The sequence below is a fragment of the Cydia fagiglandana genome, chromosome 19 (genome assembly GCF_963556715.1).
Source record: "Cydia fagiglandana chromosome 19, ilCydFagi1.1, whole genome shotgun sequence".
Lineage (NCBI taxonomy): Eukaryota > Metazoa > Arthropoda > Insecta > Lepidoptera > Tortricidae > Cydia > Cydia fagiglandana.
The window spans coordinates 1,923,912-1,947,630 of NC_085950.1; the positions used below are offsets into that span (position 1 = coordinate 1,923,912).

The 23,719-nt window shown below is 39.7% G+C and overlaps 1 protein-coding gene and 1 long non-coding RNA gene across 2 annotated transcripts in view; one reads left to right on the forward strand and one right to left on the reverse strand.

Moving 5' to 3' along the window:
• Window positions 1-1,425: 1,425 nt before the first annotated feature.
• The window catches only part of LOC134673917 (uncharacterized), a 28,977-nt gene continuing 6,683 nt past the window's right edge, over window positions 1,426-23,719 (reverse strand). Inside the window, exon 2 of the long non-coding RNA XR_010099519.1 lies at window positions 1,426-1,537. This is a non-coding gene — a long non-coding RNA (uncharacterized LOC134673917). The remainder of the gene's footprint in view (window positions 1,538-23,719) is intronic.
• Window positions 18,854-20,092, forward strand: LOC134674101 (serine protease inhibitor 77Ba-like). Its single transcript, XM_063532157.1, has one exon. The coding sequence runs from the start codon at window positions 18,898-18,900 to the stop codon at window positions 20,083-20,085; it is 1,188 nt and encodes a 395-aa protein (XP_063388227.1). The 5' UTR covers window positions 18,854-18,897; the 3' UTR covers window positions 20,086-20,092.

Genomic DNA, 23,719 nt, shown 5'->3' on the forward strand with positions numbered 1-23,719 from the left:
CAGTAACTTGAGACAACAAGCTAGTTCCAACTAGGTAACAGCTTGACTTCATTGTTCTAAAGTACAGGCTGTTTCCGTGATAATTATTACCCGGTAGGTTAACTAACAAATTATTTACTACTAGCTCACGTCACTTCACTTCACCGTAGCCTATGGACGCATATAACTCCATGGGCGTTATACGCTATGACATAATATAAAAAAATTAATTAACTTCCCTACTGAAAAGATAAAAATCTCAATTTCGTACCCCTTTCACCTTTTAACTTGTTCAATCTTATCGCGATGACACGCGTGTTTCGACCATCAACCATTGTGGCGCTGTCCCCTGGGCCACGGCGTTCACTCTGCAATTTATAATGTGGCGTGTGACTGCGCCATCATTTATCCGCGTCAGCCAGCGGACACACGGGTTTAAAGGATTGTTCTAAAAGACTCTCAAAGTAGTCAGAGTAGCTTTTAATTTCCCACTAAGGCCAGGCGTGGGTCACTCCGCGATTTCGTCGCTTTGCTGCAGGTAGCTAAAAGTACATCCGTTCCACACCAATTTTGGGGAAAGCCATAAGCCGCGCGTGGCGCTGTCGCCACCTAGCAGCCATATCTGTGCTGATCGTAAGTAACAGACGCATTTTGTTAGAGTGAGTCTTCTGTACCTAGTAGGTACTATTATTTATTCTGTGCTAAGGCTTAGAGCGCACTGCGATTATTTTCTTCCGGTTTAAAAAGTGTAACGTATTACGTATGGCATGCTTCAGCGCACCCGCTTGCAAGACTGAAATCACAATAAATATTATTACGCAAGACTACGTATTTAGAGGGCGTCACTAGGTCAATCACATAGCCTACCGTGATACACGACAATTGAAAGTTCGGTTTCTGCCTCTCTACCACTCTTGCTTATTCGATTGATAGAGAGGCAGATAACGAAATTTCGATTTTCGCGTTTCGCGGTAGACCACCTCTAAACAAACCGCCTTGATGCATCAATGTCATAGTGAAAACTTGTCAAAAAACTGTTTAAGGCGTAGTATGTATAAGTTACTCTATGGTTTACTAAACAAATTAGTGCTGCACTCTGGCGGCAGAACGTTGCAGTAATACTCCCTATTATCAGAACATTGCTTTGAACCGCTTTTTATTCGCTTCGCTTCTTCCGACAAAATTTCATAAAATTCTAAATGCGTACCTACATAAAAACCTAACGTACGTACATAAAAATAAATTGATTTGTCAAGAACCGTATGTAACGTAACCCGTTACGGGTCGCGGCCCAGAGGAAGGGTCCACTGTGTTACCATAGGTTACAAAACGTATGGCGTGTAGATTCTATAAGGTAACCAGCTTAAAGTGACCTCTAATTGTAGAATGTAAAGCCACCGTAATAGACACAGTGTGGCGCTGCCTTAACAATATAGTTTTATCATCTTCCTCGCGTTGTCCCGGCATTTTTGCCACGGCTCATGGGAGCCTGGGGTCCGCTTGGCAACTAATCCCAAGAATTGGCGTAGGCGCTAGTTTTTACGAAAGCGACTGCCATCTAACCTTTCAATCCAGAGGGGAAACTAGGCGTTATTGGGATTAGTCTGGTTTCCTCACGATGTTTTTCTTCACACTGGTAAATAACAAAATGATATTTCGTACATAAGTTCCGAAAAACTTATAAATGGAGTTTGAACCCGCGACCTCCGGATTGAAAGTCGCAAGCTCTTACTGCTAGGCCACCAGCGCTTCTTTGACATTTAGTATTATAGTTTGACATAATAATCGTACAACACATTTTCACTAGTTCAGATAAATCTCAAAACTCAAAGTCGCTCAACGAGCTATGGAGAGGGCTATGCTCGGAGTTTCTCTACGTGATCGAATCAGAAATGAGGAGATCCGTAGACGAACTAAAGTCACCGACATAGCCCACCGGATTAGCAAGCTGAAGTGGCAATGGGCAGGCCACATTGCACGCAGAGAAGATGGCCGATGGGGTCGAAAAGTGCTCGAGTGGAGACCACGGACTAGCAAGCGCAGCGTAGGACGTCCACCCACAAGATGGACAGACGATCTTGTTAAGGTCGCCGGAAGACGCTGGATGCGGGTCGCTTCCAACCGGCACGTATGGAGGTCCAAGGGGGAGGCCTATGTTCAGCAGTGGACGTCTTATGGCTGAGATGATGATGATGAGATAAACCTTATTCTGTAAGTTAAAAGAATAACAAAAGCATCAGTTTGAAAAAAATATCTGCACCTCTGATTTATTTAGTTTCCGGAGTAACTCGACCTATTTTTCACGAGCGGAGAGTGTTTCAAATGAGATGGTTGACCTTCGGTGGATTGAAAAAGTTTCTATATTAAAGGAGTGGCGTATGGCGTTAAGTTTTTGACAAATAGGGTTCTTAAGATTATAATGTTCCGGTCAAGTTATGTTCTAATGTCCATACATGAAGCACCATACCCAAAGGTATCATAAATACTACTTTCATTTCATACTGAAATCATGATGATTTCAGTATGAAAGTATTAGTTGGTATTAGTATGATACCTTTGGGTATGGTGCTTTACGCACAATAATGTCCCCTCCTCTGACGCAACCCTCCCCCCGGGGTTTTTAGCATGACATATGACCCGGTTGACAGTATTTTATGTGGTTTTAGTTTTAACTTGGTATCTCCACGCGTTCCCGGGTCTTGACAGAGAGACAGACGAACGGACGGACAACAAAGTGATCCTATAAGGGTTCCGTAAGCAAGGGGTAAAAACAGAACCCTATTACTAATACTCCGCCGTCCGTCTGTCTGTCTGTTACAAGGCTGTATCTCATGAACCGTGATAGCTAGGCAGTTGACATTTTCACGGATGATGTATTTCTATTGCCACTACAACAACAAATATTAAAATCAGCATATAATAAATATTTAAGTGGAGCTCCTATATAACAAACGTGATTATTTGACGTTTTTTGCGTAATGGTACGGAACCCTTCGTGTGCGAGTCCAACTCGCACTTAACCGGTTTTTTTCCTTTTGAGGTACGGAACCAGGGCCGTTTTAAGCTATGCTGGGGCCCCTAGGCATTGGGCACATAAGAATTTGGGGCCCCTTTGGAAAGTAAAGAGAGAGAGAAATAATTTTTAAGAAAAAAAAACCGACTTCCATGGGGGCCGATGAAAGATTATTGTAGATGGTACACTATGTAGAAAAGGAGGTAAAACCACCCACTTTTTTACTAGCATTTCGCTTCTGTATAATGGCTCCTCTACAGGATGGGCCAACGCCGGCCACTCCAAGGGACGCAGCCATGCGGTAGAATGAGATAGCAATATCACTTGCTCCCTCTAACGCATAAATGCGTCCCTTGGAGTGGCCGGCGTTGGCCCATCGTGAAGAGGAGCCATGAGGGTCGTAGTTCTAGCCTAACCTAACCCACTCCTCAGATAGCAGTTCGGTTCTGTGCGGATCGCAGTTCGAACCTAATCAAACCCACTTTTCAAGTAGCATTCGTTTCTGTAAGGCTCGCAGTTCTAACCTAACCTAATCCTTGTTCGGTTCTGTGAGGATCGCAGTTCTAACCTAACCCACTTAATGGCGCATGCCGTGCGGTGTACGGGGGTTTAAGCGGGAGGGGCTAGTAAGATTGGCATCATCGTACTTTATACCTACATTAATTTTATGGTAGGTAATCATAGTTGTTTATTTAGTTAAGGTATCATAGTGGTTTTCTGGGTCAAGGTCCGGGTCCGAGTCCGGGTCAGAGTCCGGGTCCGTGTCCGGGTCCGAGACCGGGTCCGAGTCCGGATCCGAGTCCGGGTCCGAGTCCGGGTCCCAATCCGGATCTGAATCCAGGTCCGGGTCCGAACCGGATCCGGGTCCGAACCGGATCCGGGTATGAGTCCTAGTCCGGGTCCCAGTCCAAGTCAAAATCGAAATTCGTAATCACCAAACGTGTACCATGCGTCATTGAAGAGTTCTGTTCTGGTCATCATCAGCAGTTCCACTTCATCAAATGCGACAGTTTTTAATGTAAATGCTTGATTTTATGATGAAAATACAAAAAAATCTATACGTATGCCTTTAATATTTGAGGACTCGATTCCTTATGGATCCCATCATCAGAACTCGAGCTTGACAAAAATGTGGCTTAAAAACTTAACTTGCTTAACGAACATAACGAAAAGGAAAAATCACCAAACGTGAACTATGCGTCGTTTAAGAGTTCTGTTCTGATCATCATCAGCAGTTCCACTTCATCAAATGCAACAGTTTTTAATGAAAATGCTTGATTTTCTGATGTAAATACAAAAATCTCTATACGCATGCCTTTAAGATTTGAGGAGTTCCCTCGATTCCTCATGGATCCCATCATCAGAACTGGATTTTGATAAAAACGGGATCAATCTGTATGCATATACATTCAATCAAAAAAAGAATTTTCAAGATCAGTCCAGTAATGACGGAGTTATGGAGTAACAAACATAAAAAAAATAAAAAAAAAATAAAAAAAATAAAAAATTAAAAAAAAACATACAACCGAATTGATAACCTCCTTCTTTGAGATTTGGAAGTCGGTTAAAAAAGGAGCGAATTAAACTAACATGTTTCTACTAGGGTAGTCAAAAATACTGTCACTGTCTGTCCTTCGGGGCCCCCTGGGTATGGGGGCCCTGGGCACGGGCCCCGTGTGCCCTTATGGTAAAGCAGGTACGGAACCATAATAATTTTTAAGAAAAAAAAACCGACTTCTATGGGGCCCGGTGAAAGATTATGGTAGATGGTGGCACTATGTAGAAAAGGAGGTAAAACCAGTACTTTCTAGTAGCATTTCGTTTCCGTAAGGGTCGTAGTTCTAGCCTAACCTAACCCACTTCTCTGATAGCAGTTCGGTTCTCTGAGGATCGCAGTTCGAACCTAATCAAACCCACTTTTCTAGTAGCATTTCGTTTCTGTAAGACTCGCAGTTCTAACCAAACCTAACCCGCTTTTGTTCGGTTCTGTGAGGATCGCAGTTCAAATCTAACCTAACCCACTTAACGGCGCATGCGGTGCGGTGTACGAGAGTTTGAGCGGGAGGGGTTTGGCATCATCATACCCACATTTTATGGTAGGTAATCATAGTGGTTTATTTAGTTTAGGTATCATGGTTTTCCGGGTCAAGGTCCGGATCTCTGAGTCAGAGTCCGGGTCCGAGTCCCGGTCCAAGTCCGGATCCGGGTCCGGGTCTGAGTCCGAGTCCGGGTCCGAGTCCGGGTCCGAGTCCGGGTCCGAGTCCGGGTCCGAGTCCGAGTCCGAGTCCGAGTCCGGGTCCGAACCGGATCCGTGTATAAATCCGGGTCCCAGTCCAAGTCAAAATCGAAATTCGAAATCACCAAACATGTACGATGCGTCGTTGAAGAGTTCTGTTCTGATCATCATCAGCAGTTCCACTTCATCAAATGCGACAGTTTTTAATGTAAATGCTTGATTTTATGATGAAAATACAAAAAATTCTATACGTTTGCCTTTAAGATTTGAGGAGTTCCCTCGATTCCTTATGGATCCCATCATCAGAACTCGAGCTTGACAGAAATGTGGCTTAAAAACTAAACTTGCTTAACAAACATAACGAAGAGGACAAATCGCCAAACGTGAACTATGCGTCGTTGAAGAGTTCCGTTCTGATCATCATCAGCAGTTCCACTTCATCAAATGCGACAATGTTTAATAAAAATGCTTGATTTTCTGATGAAAATACAAAAATCTCTATACGCATGCCTTTAAAATTTGAGGAGTTCCCTCGATTTCTCATAGATCCCATCATCAGAACTCAAGCTTGACAAAATTGTGGCTTAAAAACTTAACTTGCTTAACAAACATAACGAAGAGGACAAATCGCCAAAGGTGAACTATGCGTCGTTGAAGAGTTCCGTTCTGATCATCATCAGCAGTTCCACTTCATCAAATGTCACGTTTTTGAATGTATATGCTTGATTTGTTGATAAAAACACAAAAATCACCATATGTATGCCTTTAAGATTTGAGGAGTTCCGTCGATTCCTCATGGATCCCATCATCAGAACTGGATTTTGACAAAAACGGGACCAATCTGTATGCATATACATACAATCAAAAATAGTACATTTCGATGCTAGTGCGGAAGGTATGTCATTACTTCACGAGTACCGAGATATCTTGCCACGAGCCGCAGGCGAGTGGCAAGACTCGGGACGAGTGAAGAATGACATTTCCGCACGTGTATCGAACGACGTTTTTTAATACAGTTGCGAAAAAATAAGAAAAACATTGTTAATCGTACACTAAACAAAAGTGGTGACAGTGACAGCTCGGTTAGACGTCGTCTTTAAGTATATTATATCTATGGGCGTTTGGCAGCTATTCCGTTCCATTTAGTCAACTTATTAAGAACGGAATTTTCAATATTGAATATTAAAAAATAAACGTGTTATAATGATGAAGAGGTAAGTAATTAAATATGAAATATGTAATATTTTTCGTATTCTTACATTAACGGTAGGTTTTTATGCTGATTACGACGTTTAAAGGAAACTAATATTAACACTCATCAATAAGTAGTCGTGAATTGGAACAAGTATAAATTTAAAAAAATTGGAAAAGTAAAAAGCACTAGTTCGAGATAACCAACTTTCCGCACGCTAAACAGCTACGTAAAGTAGCACTTTTTGAGCAACTGTATTAAAAAAGTATATTTCCATAGGCACTGTTGGGAAAACATTTACTTTCTTTTTAAGTAAGTTCTTGTCATGCCATTTCCGTCACTAGAAGCGTAAATTTAAAAAAATTAGGCGGGAAGTGTTACCTTACCATATAAAATTTGAATCTCGCGCTTTTTTCTACTGACAAAGTTGTTTGACCGGCTATAGATCATAATGATACTCATTTATTTCATTAAAAACAATTACTATACATTTACAAACATATTAAAAGTCGTACGTCACTATAGATTAACTTTGTATGAAATGAAAATATTGTATTAAATATTCATAAGTCGTCTCTATCCCGCGCCGACATTTTCAAAGTATAAATATTTTTTTTAGCAGCAAATTTAAAAAGAAAGTAAATTCTTATTTTGCGGCAAACATTGTTTATGGAAATATCCGGCATATCGTGTGAGTCGTGGGAGGAGCTTGCAACTCGGAGATCGGACTGGCGAACTGCGGTCAACACTGGTCTCTACGACTTCGAAAGTGCACGCCTCGAAGATCTTGACGCTAAACGCCAGCTTCGAAAATCTCGGCCCAAGCCCTCCTACACATACACTTACGACTCAAATGGCGAGCTTTACTGCATGTCTTGCGGCCGGAAGTTTAAGACAAAACTCGGTTTCGCAAGTCACGTTCGAGCCCATGCACGTCAGGCGTTACTGAATACCTGATACTGATTTGTCCGGGTGTCGCCGTCGACGGATGCGTCTGGGAGGACATCATCATTATGGAAATATAGCTTTGAAAAGTATGTGAGAGGCCTCTGTGTTTCATATTTGTCTATTGCAAAACTTATCTAGTGACCCTTGTATTAGGTAAGAAATTTTCTGCTCCCATACATTTCCCCTTTGACCAGTTTTCCTCTTTTGTCCTCCTTCAAAGAAGCACATCAAAGCAACATTATCTACGTCAAAGTTATGAGCCTCTATTGGGATCAAAACTAATTCAAACTTGCTCATGCATTCTGCAATGAATTGAACCCACAGCCTATTCAGACAACCCTTTCGTTTAGTGTTGAACCAATAAGATTAAAAGGCTTAAAGGCTTTAAAGGTTAAGGCTTTAAAGGCTTAAGGTTTTAAAAGGCTCAAGCTGACGAGGGTTATGAACCTTGAAAGCGTTAAAGTAAAAATAAATTCAAGAAAGGCCTTTTTAGGGTTCCGTACTTACTACGTACTACGGTTCTTGGCATTCTATCTCTACCAGTCAACCATAAGGGCCAAACCGAAAAATGCACTTGGCTTAGACTTGCGGTATGGTTTGGGAAATGATTTAGAGATTCACTAGATATGAAATAGTAAATATATGTGACGTTCCATGACAAAAGGTACCATTGCCCCATCTGAATATTGCAGCGGCGTTAATAATAGCGCAAGCGCCATTCGCCATAAGGTACCTTTTGCCGTGGAACGTCACATATCTTTACTATTTCATATCTAGTGAATCTCTAATTCATATCCCGAATCGCGCCGTTGGACTTGGTAGTTTAATTATTACAGAAATTGCATTTTGAAAGTTTGATGGCTTGAACTGATGGTTTTTCAATGATGCTGTCAAGTTTTACCAAGTGCAAAAGTTTAATTTATTGATCCAAGCCTTATTGTTGTATTTAATTTAAATATTTTTATGATTACCTCTCAAGCCTGTTTTTAGTTTATTGGCAGAATGCTTGAGGCTTCAAGCGTTTCAAACTCAAGCCTTCAAGGCTAGCCTTGCCGCAGCACTAGGCCCTTTATGACGTGTTTTCGGACATCGATAAATCAGGGGGCCTACCGCGAAACACGTTTGACGTGTTGCTTCCCTATCACATTTACCTAAGAATTTACAAGTGCGACAGAGAGGCAACACTTCGATGTTGGTTCGCGGTAGACCCTTAGGTGACGTCACGGGGTTTTATTAACGATGTTATGTAATGTAATGTTTTTCCTCATATTTTCTTATAAAACTCAACTGTCGCGTTTTGTACACATATTTAAGACTTAGGGCCAGTTGCACCAACCACATTTGACAGACTGATCAACGTCAGCCAGCGCGCCCCGGCGCTTTATTATGAAACTTTCCATACATAAATATTTAGCGAACTCTTTCGATACGAACAGTTTGGTGCAACCGACCCTTAAACATAAACGGGTAGTTTTGCAGTTTCTTTGTCTACCCCGAACGTATTTTTTATAAACTATTTTCGGGTAGTATATGTTGGTTACCCATATCTCCGTCGATATTTTGCTGGGACGTCAGTCAACCGTGATCACAGCTGGCGTAACCCAGTTGAAACGTAGGATAAAGTAAAATAATGAAATTTAAGGTTTACTTACGCTAAACCGGACCGGGGCCGGGCCGGAGCTTCCATCAGCCGTCATAGAAAATTACATGTCGGACGCCTCGGCCTGGGCTCGGCCCGGTCTAGCGAGTCATCCCATACTTTAATCGGTAAACGGACGAATATTGAAAACCTGATTCTTTCACATCTGGACGTTCTTGGGCTCATTCTACTCAGAATCAACAGCATTCTCCATCCCACCATTAAAAACAGATGTCCCAAAATGTCCATTCCATTACGTCACGTTTTAGTACGAAAATTTTTTTCACTTGTATGTGCGTGACGTAGTGGAATGTACAATTTTCATACAAATTTTTGGGACATTTTATTTTATCATTAGAATTGAATATGCTAGTGATTCTGAGTTGAAAGAACCCAAAAACACCGGGATCTGTGAGAATCGGATTTTCGATATTTATTTCTGAAAAAAAATTTCAATATTTCCTTATCTTTTCGTGCCTTATAGCTAACATCATCACATCATCACGCCGTACACTCTTGCCAAAATTGATAAAAAAATATTCGAAATAAATATGATAACCTCATCAATCAAGTTCCCAAGTCAAGCCCCATACCGTCGGGTGACAAGCAAAAGTCACTAACTAACACCATTGAAATTATTGGACAATAAACCGTGTTACAAGTGTAATAAAGTGCTTTGTTACTTTAACTTTTCGTAGTACTTAGTGACTTTTGCTTGTCACCCGACGACACATTCCACGGCTCTTCTCTTTCCGCACAAACTCTACGATACACAATCTCATGCATAATTTTAGAAACGGCTAAAACAGAATCACACCAGCATACCGGGTGTGGCCTGTAACACGAGCAAATAATTAAAACATAGATTGTACTCCTTAAACGGAGACACTTTTGTTCAACAACTTTAAAAAATTATGAAGTATTTAGACTTCCTATTTTTCATACAAAATAAATATTATCTTCAATGGACGCCATTGTCACGCCAAATCATTGTGATTGACGTTGCTTGTCACGTATTTAAACATAACAAAATTCGCAATACATTTCGTCTTAGAATAAACTTTAAAGTGTATTAAAAATCAAACCACAAGTTATTTTTAAAAGTCGCTGAACAAATGTTGGTCAGTATGAGGAGTACAGTCACAGTTTAATTTTTTGCTCATATTACAGGCCACACCCGGTATAAATACTTCGGTAAAGTAAATACCTGCGTATTTACCTACGTAAAACTTACTACATATACCTATATTTTCTCTAACATTCAAATAGAAAGTTAGACTTTAGTTTCTCAAACTTTATAACATTCTCAGCTGTTTACTTGAAAACTTCTAGATTCTCTATTTGTTTAAAACTTGCGCATAGAATCTTGAATTTAAAATAAATAACGTACTGAATTTATAACGTGTATATTTAGGTATATAAATAAAAGTAAACAAAATCTATAATCTATTCGAGATCCTGAAAACGGTGAAAAATAAAGATACTACTCCTAAAAATACGTGTGATACCTCATTAGATTCGTCATGATGTCTAGAAAAATGTATTTGAAGCGTGTATTAGCACACAAAAAATATCAAAAGTTATAAACAAAAAAAGGGAGGAAAAAGTAGTTATTTTTTATTCCCCATTATCTCAAAAAGTATTAATATTTAAGAAACCAAAATTAATATTATTAAAGAGGAGGATATTTCCAATCAAACATTCCATACTTGCAGAACTGTATCTCCATTATTTATACTTTTTATCTAACGCTGAACACAGCCCTCCGCGCCTCATTTTCGAGAAAAGCGCGCGCCGTGAAAAAACGATAATTAACATAATATTAAATATAATTTTAAAGGTATTAAATATTCATTTAAAAATTCAAAAAAAATATGGTGCATTTAAAATGTCAACACATGTAATACTTGTAGAAATTTATCTTAAAGAATAATTTTTTGGTAACTTTTTTTTAAATTCCTAAAGATACAGACTATATAAGTTTAGGTTAATGGTGTTCGGTCTATAAACAAAAAAATAAAACAAATTTTCTATCAGGCATTTAAGGGCCCCACAAATATATATAAATACTATTTGATAGCTAGCGAAGTGGACTGTATGATGAATTGGTGATATAATGGAAACACGCAGATTTTATACCAATATTATAAATAATTTATTTATGAAGAACAACAAGAACTTAATAGATAGGCGGTGACAGGCAGACTGATTGTCAAACACTAATTAAAATACGTCACAAACAATACGTTCGAAGGAGGCCGCGTGCCAGCCAGTCGCCAACACTATTATAGGGACATTATTACACAAATTGACTAAGTCCCACGGTAAGCTCAAGAAGGCTTGTGTTGTGGGTCCTCAGGCAACGATAAATATAAAATATAAATACTTAAATACATATAAAACATCCATGACTCAGGATACAAACAAATAGTCAAATCTGTCCTCATCAGACAAATAAATGCCCTTACCGGGGTTCAAACCCAGGACCGTTGGCTTCATAAGTAGGGTAACACTATCCACTAGCCCAAACCGATCGTCAAAAATACATACTTTTTATGTACTCCTGTAATGTTACTTTACAGGAGTTCATATATAATAGGCCTTTATTATCTGTGTCAGATGTTTTAAGCAGCATCGTATTTTTCTATAGCTATAGCATGCCTTCCGACTTTGTTTAACCATGCAAATGCCGACGAAACGTACCCAAATGAATAATGTAGCAATCTTGAATTAGTCTCAGACGGGTATGTGATGAATATTTAATATAAAGCCGTGAGTTTTAAATTCGTTCACTGCGGAAGTGAATCTCTAAACCCTTAAATTAAAAAAAAAACCGGGCAAGTGCGAGTCGGACTCGCGCACGAAGGGTTCCGTACCATAATGCAAAAAAAAAACAAAAAAAAGCAAAAAGAAAACGGTCACCCATCCAAGTACTGACCCCTCCCGACGTTGCTTAACTTTGGTCAAAAATCACGTTTGTTGTATGGGAGCCCCACTTAAATCTTTATTTTATTCTGTTTTTAGTATTTGTTGTTATAGCGGCAACAGAAATACATCATCTGTGAAAATTTCAACTGTCTAGCTATCACGGTTCGTGAGATACAGCCTGGTGACAGACGGACGGACGGACGGACAGCGAAGTCTTAGTAATAGGGTCCCGTTTTACCCTTTGGGTACGGAACCCTAAAAAAAACAAAGAATGGGTTACGCTCAGCGTAGGGTGCCCATGCTTGTCTTTTACCTATAATAACGAACTTAATAGACAAGACAAGACAAGCTTGTGTATCACTTTTTGTATTTTTGAAGTGAAAACTTCTTTAGCGGCGCTGCGCACTTTCTGAGGTGGGGAAGAAATTATAAACTCGAGACAGCGATCGCGTGACCGTAACGTTTAGATGGCCACTCATTTAGATGGCATTTAATACAATAAAGAAAAACTCAATGACATTATATGAAAAAGGTTCTAATCTTGTATGGGTTGAAATACGAGGATCTCACAGTTACATAAAACGAACTATAGTAAGGTAAGAGGAAGATAGTATGATTCTCTCTGTCTATGGTTGAAATGAGACAGTCCTTTGATAAACTATAAAAGAAATGTTATAGTTACTACGTGCCAGTAAGTATACGAGCCATTATGAAAAGGGCTTATAACTGCCATAAAAATATTGTTATATTGATTTAAAACGGTTTTAATGACATATCCCTAACAAATCCAGATCAAGTTCATTACCTGTTATTATTAATCAGAATACGCCTTTTTTTAAGAACTAAAGTATTTTCTCTTCTTCCTTGCCGTATCCGGCAATGGCGACTCCGTCAACAATTCTTATCCGGATTATGAAATGCCCTTATGTGGCTCGCAAAACTAAACTTTGTCTCGAAGATGCGGTCACACGATGCGCAATGGAGTTGTCCAGTCGAGTTGCGGGTGTATGTGTAGGAGGGCTTAGGTCGCGTCTTGCGAAAATGACGCTTAGCATCTAGGTCTTCCAGACGCTGCTGCTCAAATTGAGCTACTTTCTTATGAACACTAGAACGTATTTATATTGAAAACATAACACAAATTCATTCTTGTTTAAGTTTAATTAAAACGAACTCGCAAGATGTTCAGAAATAATTGCTACTGTACATAAGGCAATCCTCAATTCTAAGGAATTAGTGTCGTGAGAGGAACAAAGTCCTATCTTACTTTGAGTTGGGTGTAATTTAATACCTTGTCACATTAATGAGACAGATTTAAGCATTTTGTTAATTTTACTTACTCTGTATGTTTTAGAAATTTGCTTTAAAATGTTTTCTGCCTTTTACGCCATTTATTAAAGAGGACAGAATTGAGAATTATAAATTGTTTGTTCGTGAAATTTTTGTACAGTCGCCATCAGATATATCGGAGCGGCCAAGGTGTTCACAATGTCTGAACGCGCACTCTATTGCCTTGAGAATAGAGGCGTGTTCAGATATTTGTGAACACCTTGGCTGCTCCGATATATCTGATGGCGACTGTACGTGGGCCATTCTTTAACGGGACCCCATTACTAAGACTCTACTGTCCGTCTGTCTGTTTGTCTGTCACCGGGCTGTATCCCATGAACCGTGATAGCTAGACAGTTGAAATTTTCACACGCTATGTTTCTGTTGCCGCTATACAACAAATCTTCCCCTGAGCTACGAAAACGTATGATATTTTCATAAATGTGCATCAAAAATGTGCCTATCTTACGTTATTTTGTCCATCAGCTTCCGCGGGAGTTGGCGTTTGATTTACTATTTATGCTTGTATGTAAATTATCATGACGTATAAAAGTACTCATGCGACCTACTTGCTAAATGTTTCAGTATTATTTAAAAAAAAATTAGTTTATGTTGAGTTTTTTTTTAAGAATAAAAATAGTGTTGAAAATTTATAACGATTTCTACGCGAATTAAGTCGCGGGTTAAACCTAGTTTAATAATCAACCTAGTTTAATAATAGTATAATAATCTGCGGCCAAGAGCAAACTAGGAGCCCACCTAACCCCCATAAGTTATGCAAATTAATTGGAAATATGCAGGCGCCTACCAAAACATTCGTTCAACGTTTGGGGTCACGTGGCTTACCGAGTTTAGGCAGCTGTCAGAACCCCAGGCGTATCGTAGATCGCTTTATCCACGTGATAAAATAACTGTCACTTTGTAACACCGTGGGATGGAAAGTGACGGGCACCACTTTATCATGCTGTCACGTAGACAAGAACGACCATCATATCTTTACTGGTGTATACCGGGTGTGGCCTCAATATGCGCAAAAAATTAAACTGTAGGCTGTACTCCTCATACTGACCAACATTTGTTCAGCGACTTTTAAAAATAACTTGTGGTTTGATTTTTAATCGGGGGGCACGGCAGTGCCCCCGCCAAGTCGAGCGCGAAGCAAACACTGCCGTACCATCCTTTACTGGAACCATTTCGCCGCATTTTCAGGCCCCTATTTGAGAACCTCTGGATAAGACCAGAACGCAGAAATTTTGGTCATCTAGTAAGCTATAATCACATACTTAAAATCCAAAATTTCAAGTCTGTAGGTCATTTAGTTCCGAAGTTAAGCGAAAGCAAAGTTTCGCATTTATGAAACTCACTCATGATCATCAGAATAGAACTAGTACTTCCCATAAACTCAGAGAGCTGAAATTTGGTACAGAGTTAGGGTTTAATGGCCACATAAAGGGAAAACCTAAAAATATTGCAATATCAGTCACGTTTTAAAGATATAAGAACTGCATAAGTAAGTTTGTAATCCCATATAAATATATGATATTACAAAGTTACTGTTGCAGTTCCTACAAATAGTAGGTAAAGTAAAGGTACACTACGATGTACGATGTGAGTATGAATGAAGATATGTTTAGTTATGATATGTGTATACATAGTATGGGTATGAGTACCCGAAAAGAAGGACTGCCTACAAAAAGAGATGAGATCCCATCAAAAACATTACATGTAAAAAGGTGCAAGTCTCGCAACGCTTTTACTACAAAAAAAGTTTTGAGATGTAATATATTATGAAACCAAGTCGGTTATTTTAATCAGTGCCAGGGGGTTTCTACAAAAAGAAGTGAAATCCCACCAAAAACATTCTGTAAAAAACTAGCCAAGTCTCGATGGAGCTGCTTGTTTATCTCTAAAAAGTAATGAAATCTAGACAAAGTCGTGCCAAGTCTAAGGTTCCTTACTGCGATTTCTTTATTATTATAGTTAATGTTGTGTGACTTGGCCGTTGAAGGGTACACAAGGGTACAAAACCAGGTGCTCCATGACACCATTGCACCAATCTGTCGCCAGAACCGCTACCCATTGACGATGGAAAATTGCCACTTGGAAAACGTTGATTCAATAACCAGTCAACTGTAGGCTTGATAAAGCTGCGTATTTCAATAATACTTATGTATGGGCGAGCCTGAAACAAAGACTTCTTTTTGGTGCAATGGCAGATTGGTGCAATGGTGTCATGGAGCACCTGGTTTTGTACCCTTGTGTACCCTTCAACGGCCAAGTCACACAACATTAACTATAATAATAAAGAAATCGCAGTAAGGAACCTTAGACTTGGCACGACTTTGTCTAGATTTCATTACTTTTTAGAGATAAACAAGCAGCTCCATTGAGACTTGGCTAGTTTTTTACAGAATGTTTTTTCAGATTCAGATTCAGATTCAGATATTTATTAATAAAATTTAGTATTTTACAGGTCATTTTACAATAGTATAAATAATTAAATTACATAAAATTATTGCTAATTATTAATTTATATACATTTTACAATTTTTTTTTTTTTTTTTTAATGTGGTTGGGATGGCTGCCCTACTGACAAAGTCGTCAACAGTATAACACGCCAGTTCAGTTAAAAGTGTTTTGAGTTTTTTGTCGAATGTTGTATCGCATGATTCAATTATTTCGGTAGGAAGCGAGTAGTACAATTTTGCCCCAACAACAGCGAGTGACTTTCTAGATTTTGCTAGTTTACATTGCGGGACAATTAAGAGGGGTCTCCGTCGAGTGTTTCTTTCTCTGGGAGTAGAGGAGACATAATTGTGTAAATTTGCCCTTATATACTTGCACGCGGTGAGGACATATACACTTGGAAGCGTAAGTATTTTTAATTCTTTAAATAATTCTTTCGCAGGATGGTCGTGACACTTTCCTGTTATGATCCTCACAGCGCGCTTTTGCATTTTAAAGGGTCTGTCACGATCAGCTGCCAGGCCCCACAGGTCTACACTTTGCGTTAGTATTGAATGGAAATATCCATAGTACGCCTTAAGCAAGTTTACGCGCGACATGCAGGCTAGGCGCGAGTCTAGATAAGGCATAGCACGCCGATGCTAGCCTGTCGCACATACACTCAGTGTGAGGGGACCACGTGAGGCCGGCGTCCATCGTGCAGCCCAAGTACTGAACTTGATCCACCTGTGGTACTTGTACGTTATCTATAACTATGTTAAGCTTTTTATCATTTTTTCGAAGTTGAAAGTGTATAATATTCGTTTTGTCAATATTGAGCATCATCCCGTTTGCCTCGAACCAACAATGTATTTGGTGCATTGCGTTTTTTACTTTGCTGTCTAATTGTTCAAAACATTCTGCATCAACCAGCACACACGTATCGTCGGCAAAGGTAACAAGCTCTAGGCCGGGACACGCGGAGGAGATGTCATTTACTAGAATTAAGAATAAGTTATTTCCTGTTACGGAACCTTGAGGAACGGCACAGTTTCCGATGGGCTCTAAGTCCGATTTTGAATCCAGAACGAATGTACGTTGTTTTCTGTTGCTAAGAAATGATCTAATCGTGTTGAGGAACTGTCCTTCAATTCCGTAACGCGACAACTTTTCTAGTAGTAGGGCATGGTCGACCATTTCGAAGGCGCGCGACAGATCGCAGAATATTGCGGCGACCTGTCGCCCGCCCTCGATGTGCGTCAACACCCGCGCGACGACGTCCCGCGTCGCGTCAGCCGTCGAGAGGCGCGGCTGGTATGCATACTGTTGCTTACTCAGGAGGTTATTAGTAGAAAAATACTCCATTATTTTTGTGCTAATGAGGGACTCAAATACCTTAGAGACAATTGGTATCAGCGATATTGGGCGATAGCATTTTTCTAAATCTGTATCGCCTTTACCCTTATACACGGGCTGTACTTTTATTTGCTTCAACGAATCGGGGTATACTCCGTTCGCGACACGTTTTTGGTGGGATACACTTTAAAGTTTATTCTAAGACGCAATGTATTGCGAATTTTGTTATGTTTAAGGCGTGACAAGCAACGTCAATCACAATGATATGGCGTAGCGATAGCGTCCATTGAAGATAATATTTATTTTGTATGAAAAATAGCGAGTCTAAATACTTCATAATTTTTAAAAGTTGTTGAACAAAAGTGTCACCGTTTAAGGAGTACAATCTATGTTTTAATTATTTGCTCGTGTTACAGGCCACACCCGGTATTTGATAGCGTGACGAGCGTTCACGTTTGCGTTTTGTCTATTTTTGTATGGGATTTTGAACAGCGCGCCAAGCGGGACGTTTTGGAAACTCCTATACAAAATGACACTTAACGCAAACGCGTACGTCACGTCACGCTAACGAATGAAATTTGCACAAGGGGTACTGGTATACTTATTACCTCTCAACAGGGGCCCACTAATTACCAGTTCGCCGGACGATATCGGCCTGTCAGCTCCGAACAACTGATAGGCTAATGCGTACGTCACGTCACGCTAACGAATTAAATTTACACTAGGTACTGACTTACGACGATTATTAGCGAGAGCAATGTGATATAAGAGTTTATTTGCGGGCGTCATTTCGTGACTACTTTGAAAAAAATTCGTACCTTGTTCTGTCAATAAACATAAAAATGTGGTAACTATGTATGGTGTGCATACAAAGTTACTGCCTTTTAACTGTGAGTAGCAGTTCGAGAGACGAGATTTATTCAGTGCAGCGACGATTTTTCAAATAAGGTTTATCAAAAATATACACTTCATAAGAGTAGTTTGTGCATAATAATCGTACATATAATAAGGGGAATTCGAACCAACGACCTCCAGCTTTGACCTATGACGTAGAGATCTGATTTTGCACTTAATTTAGACGGAAAGACGGACAGCGGAGTCTTAAGGATGAGTCACGTTAGACCGGGCCGGGCCGGGGCTTCCGGAGCTTACTTTTCTATGACATGACAGGCGATCACATGATACTTTCCATAGAAAACAATGCGCCGAAAGATCCCGTCTGGACACGGCTCGGTCTAACGTGAGTCATCCTTTAGTAATAGAGTCCCCTTTTTACCTTTTGGGTACGGAACTCTAAAAATACTGACTGACAACCTCCACACATCGCAGTGCAATAAGTATACCAGTACCCCTTGTGCAAATTTCATTGTTTAGCATGACGTGACGTACGCGTTTGCGTTGTCATTTTGTATAGGAGTTTCCAAATCGTCTATCTACATTCTACAACATTGACGATTCTAATTACCTTAATTGCTTGCTTATAAATAACATCAAATAATCTAATCAAACTTGTTTTTGATGTGTACAGTGACACCGGCTTCGTAAACATAATATAATTAATAAACAAAAAAGTATCCGCCTGTTTCCTCGCGGACATCATCAATTAACCAAAATAACACTTAAATAAAAATATTAAAGAACATTTTCCTTAAGCACCGAATCTATGAGTTGTTTTGCAAAAAAAACTATTTTGCCGGAAACCCGTTTTAGAATCAACCTTGATAGTTATCTTTATTCCAATACATTAAAAACTACATTTGCTTGACTATCTCATTAAGGATGATGCTTTATGATTGTGACTTTAGTATATCGCGAACCATCAAACCAATCGCATCATGAGAATAACATTTTTAATATTGTTAATATCATCCTGCTATTGTGATGTGGAATTCAGTGAACGACCGAGAAACTTTAGTATAGAACTGCTTTATCATACTCAAAAGCAAACTGGTGGCCATGTAGTGATATCCCCTTTTGGAATTTGGACACTTATGACCGGTTTAGCCGTCGGAGCGACGGGAGACAGCTTCGAGCAACTAAGAGTGGCTTTTATACTACCCAGGAGTCTTAAAACCGTCGTAACAGGGTATAAAAGCTTAACAAAATCAGTGCTTCAACGGACATCCGATGGAGTATCATTGACAAGTAATAATTTTCTATTCGCTGATGATGATTTCTTACTAAAACCAGCATTTAAGCAGACTATCACTGATAAATTCGATGCTACTGTCAAAGTGCTTGATTTTAAAAACTCTGATGTAGCTGCCGCGAAAGCAAACAAGCTTATACAAGACTCCGGTGCTCGAGTTACAAACGTGCTGTATTCAGAAGATTTTGAACAATCAAGAATGATTTTGACAAATGTGATATCTTTTAAAGGACTCTGGACATCACCCTTCAACGCAAGTCACACGACTGTTCAAAATTTCTATAACGAAAACAAAGAAGTAATAGGCAAAGTTAATATGATGCATCAAAAAGGCGAATTCCCTTTATCTAACATAGTAAGTTTAAAATCTTTCGTTTCTGAACTGACTTACGGTACTGATGCGGCATATTCCATGCTCGTGATCCTGCCTCATCAAGGAGTTAAAGTTGAAGATGTATATAAGACTCTTGAGAATATCACCATACCTGATATAATAGCGAAACTTCAACAAGATGAAACTGATTACGGTTTAGATGAAGTCGAAATTAAATTACCGAGATTCAAAATAAGTACTAATATAGTCATGAATAGACCTTTAAACGATATGGGTGTTTATGATATTTTCGATCCGGAATACGCTAGTTTTAGCAGAGCGACGAATGAAAGTATATATGTATCGGCTATAGTTCACAAAGCTGATATAGAAGTGAGTGAAACAGGGACTGTGGCTTCAGCTGTATCTACAGCATATTTAAGTAACAGATTTGGTACAACTAGATTGATTGCTGATAGACCTTTCCTATACTTCATAATTGAGAAGTCAACAGCCACTGTGATTTTTGCAGGCATTTATTCTAAGCCTTCTTTGTATTAAAATAAAATAATTATTAAATTAGGTATATTTGTTGTTTTAATTTTAGCATACAATAATCTTTAAGAATAATGACGGATGATGGTATCCAATAATTTTATAAGTAGGTACTTCACAACGTTACATTTTTGAAGTGCCCACTTGTGAAAACAATTCTAGGTTTTTTTGTAAATGCTTTTCATTATTATTAAAATTATACATTTTTAACAACTTTTATAATAGTATAATATACCTCCCTCCCCCCGAAGCTAAAAGGAGCTATCTCAAAAATAAATGAAATTGAAAATTGAACTCTCAGATTAAGATGTCAGGGTACATATTACTTTTCATTTAAGATACCGCTAGCTAGATAGCAGACCAGTTTTCCTTATTGATCATCGAATGTGCATTTGCATCATGGATAATTCCTAAAATATATTGTTTAGATCGACTGCGTGCAATACCTATTACGTCACTTGCTAGTAATAGGTCTTGTCATATAAAGGACGACTCACGTTAGACCGGGCCGTGGCCAAGCCAGGCCCCTGTTTCACCAACGTGACAGGTGCGACGAATTGTAAAATCACTGTTGCTGACGTCACAGGTGGTGCCAAACAGGAATACGGCCCGCCCGATGGTAAGTGGTAATCGTAGCCCATGGATGCCTGTGACGACATCAACAGTGATTTTACAATTCGTCGCACCTGTCACCGATGTGAAATTGGGGCGATCTTTCAGTGCTTACTTTTCTATGACATGTCATGCGATCAAGTGATGTTTTCCATAGATGCGCCGGAAGCTGTACTTTACTATAAAATAAATGATACAGCTCTATACAAATACGGTAGTACCTAATAGACTGTACGTAAATAATACGTAAGTATAATAATAATTATTACCTGACATCACCATCCCCCATGATGAGAATCTCGCGAAGGCCGAGAAGGACAAGTCCAGTAAGTACCTAGACTTGGCTCACGAGATAACCGCCATATGGGATGTTGATTCGACGATCATTGTCCCGATAGTCGTTTCAGTGAACGGTTTAATAGCGAAGAGTCTCGACCAACATCTCGAGAGACTCTCGCTAGGTGGTTGGATCAAGGGACAGATGCAGAAGGCGGTGATCTTGGACACGGCGCGGATAGTACGTCGGTTCCTCTCTCTGCAGCCCTGACCACCGGTAGCTTGGGCCTTGCCCCGCTGCTGGCGGCACCCTAGGTTAGGTTTTTTATAATGTGTTTATATGTATTTTTATTGTTTTGTAAGTGTTTTTATATTTTACTTTTATATTCATATTATAAAAATACCTAACCTAAGACGATAAATAAATAAAGAGAAAATAATTATTACCTAACTTAAGACGAAAAATAAATAAAGAGAATTATTATTGTATCTCAATTTTGTATTTCACGGACCTATTAATCACGGTCTTTTGATAGGCTCGAGATACAGATCCAACACGTAGAGGCCCTTGGAGAGCTTTAATGTCATGTAGAACACCTCATAGGCGCAACAATAGGCACCCATGAACCGGTCGCAGCAGGCATTGGGACTATTGTAATAATTATTATTCTTCTTTATTATAAAAAATACATATAAACACATTATAAAAAACCTAACCTAGGGTGCCGCCAGCAGCGGGGCAAGGCCCAAGCTACCGGTGGTCAGGGCTGCAGAGAGAGGAACCGACGTACTATCCGCGCCGTGTCCAAGATCACCGCCTTCTGCATCTGTCCCTTGATCCAACCACCTAGCGAGAGTCTCTCGAGATGTTGGTCGAGACTCTTCGCTATTAAATACATTGTTAAATAATTATTATTATTATCTCGCAACATAACCTCAGGGGAGATTTCCGGCCTACTTTGGCAAAGTTACATAACTTACACACAGACAGACTTGAAGCAAATGTAATTAATCAATCAGAACTATTGAGAACTTCTGTATGAACAGATAAACACGTACTCTGGTGGTTTGTATGGGAGAGTTGGCTTAAATATCTAACAAAAACCGGGCAAGTGCGAGTCGGACTCGCGCACGAAGGGTTCCGTACCATAATGAAAAGAAAAATACAAACAAAAAAAAGCAAAAAAAAACGGTCACCCATCCAAGTACTGACCCCTCCCGACGTTGCTTAACTTTGGTCAAAAATCACGTTTGTTGTATGGGAGCCCCATTTAAATCTTTATTTTATTCTGTTTTTAGTATTTGTTGTTATAGCGGCAACAGAAATACATCATCTGTGAAAATTTCAACTGTCTAGCTATCACGGTTCGTGAGATACAGCCTGGTGACAGACGGACGGACGGACGGACGGACAGCGAAGGCTTAGTAATAGGGTCCCGTTTTATCCTTTGGGTACGGAACCCTAAAAATACTCTAAATTTTATCTTAATCTTTATGGTAATGGTACCTTTACTACCTATATGCATTATAAAATAACATTTGGAAGACAGAGCTTTGCTCGGAAAACATATAAAAACTCAAAAATGCGTGTTTTCCCAGAGATAAGACCTACGGCGCGATTCGGGAAATGGATTAAAAAATTCACTAGATATGAAATAGTAAAGATATGTGACGTTCCACGGCAAAAGGTGTCTTTATGGCGGCCGCAATAATATTGGAGCGGCGACCTTAGAGCCGTTTCCGAGATCGAAATATACTCGTATATACTTATAAATATACAAGAATTGCTCGTTTAAAGGTATTATTAGATTAGATAAAATAAGTGTTCAAAGCATCCGTAAAATAAAACATTTCTGAGATTAAGTTCCCAATAAACACATTTCCACCCTTGAGCGGTAACCAGGTCATTCCCGCTTCATTTCCGCCCTAGGGCTTCGCATTGGAAGAAAACTTTTTAAACGGATTCCGACGGTGTTTCATTTACCGGCCTTCCCAGTATTTTAATCGAAATATTTAGTACTGATCACAGAAAAAATAATACCTAGTGCTACCGTACAGAAAGGACACTTCCTACAAAACCGAAGTTTGACAGCGATTCAGCGTCGAATTATGCTGTCCCTTTCTAATGTATGGCACTATCCTTTTTGCCAATTTAGGGTTGTCAAAATTCAGGTCATTATCTTATCCGTGGTGCATGCAAAAGGACGTCAAGTGGCGCCAACGCTAATAATTGCTCGGAGCAATGCTGAGCCGAACGGAGCCGAGTTCGCCCGAAAGGAGGAGTGTCTCCCTACTGGTCCTGATGCGCCGTTTGCCCGAGTGCCTTCTTAACCCGTCAAACGTCCACCATACAACAAATTGATGCAAAGCAATTTCACCCATATTGATTTGTAGTAAGTAACACACGTCTGATACTGAGTCTTCTTCTTCTCGGTAAGTCGGTCCCTCACTGCTGAGGATCGTGACTCCGCTTACTAATTTTTCCTATGGCAGCTCTCCACTTCTCCCTGTCGGTTGCTTTGTGGAAAGCGTTGCTTAGTGTGATGTCCATCTGGGCGGATATTTGGTCACACCATCTCGTTGGACTTGGTCCTCTAGGCCGTCTGCCGTCCACCTTTCCCATCACCACAAGTCTCTCCAAGTTGTCAGGGTCTCTGCGAGCTATGTGACCGAAGTATCTTAGTACTCGTTGAAGACAGATGGTGGATAGTCTAGGTTCCTTTTCCAATTTGAGCTGCGCTAATATGGATAC

What these genes read in the sequence shown, in the direction of transcription:
- LOC134674101 (XM_063532157.1), top strand. Translation starts at nt 18,898, where the DNA reads ATGAGAATAACATTTTTAATATTGTTAATATCATCCTGCTATTGTGAT.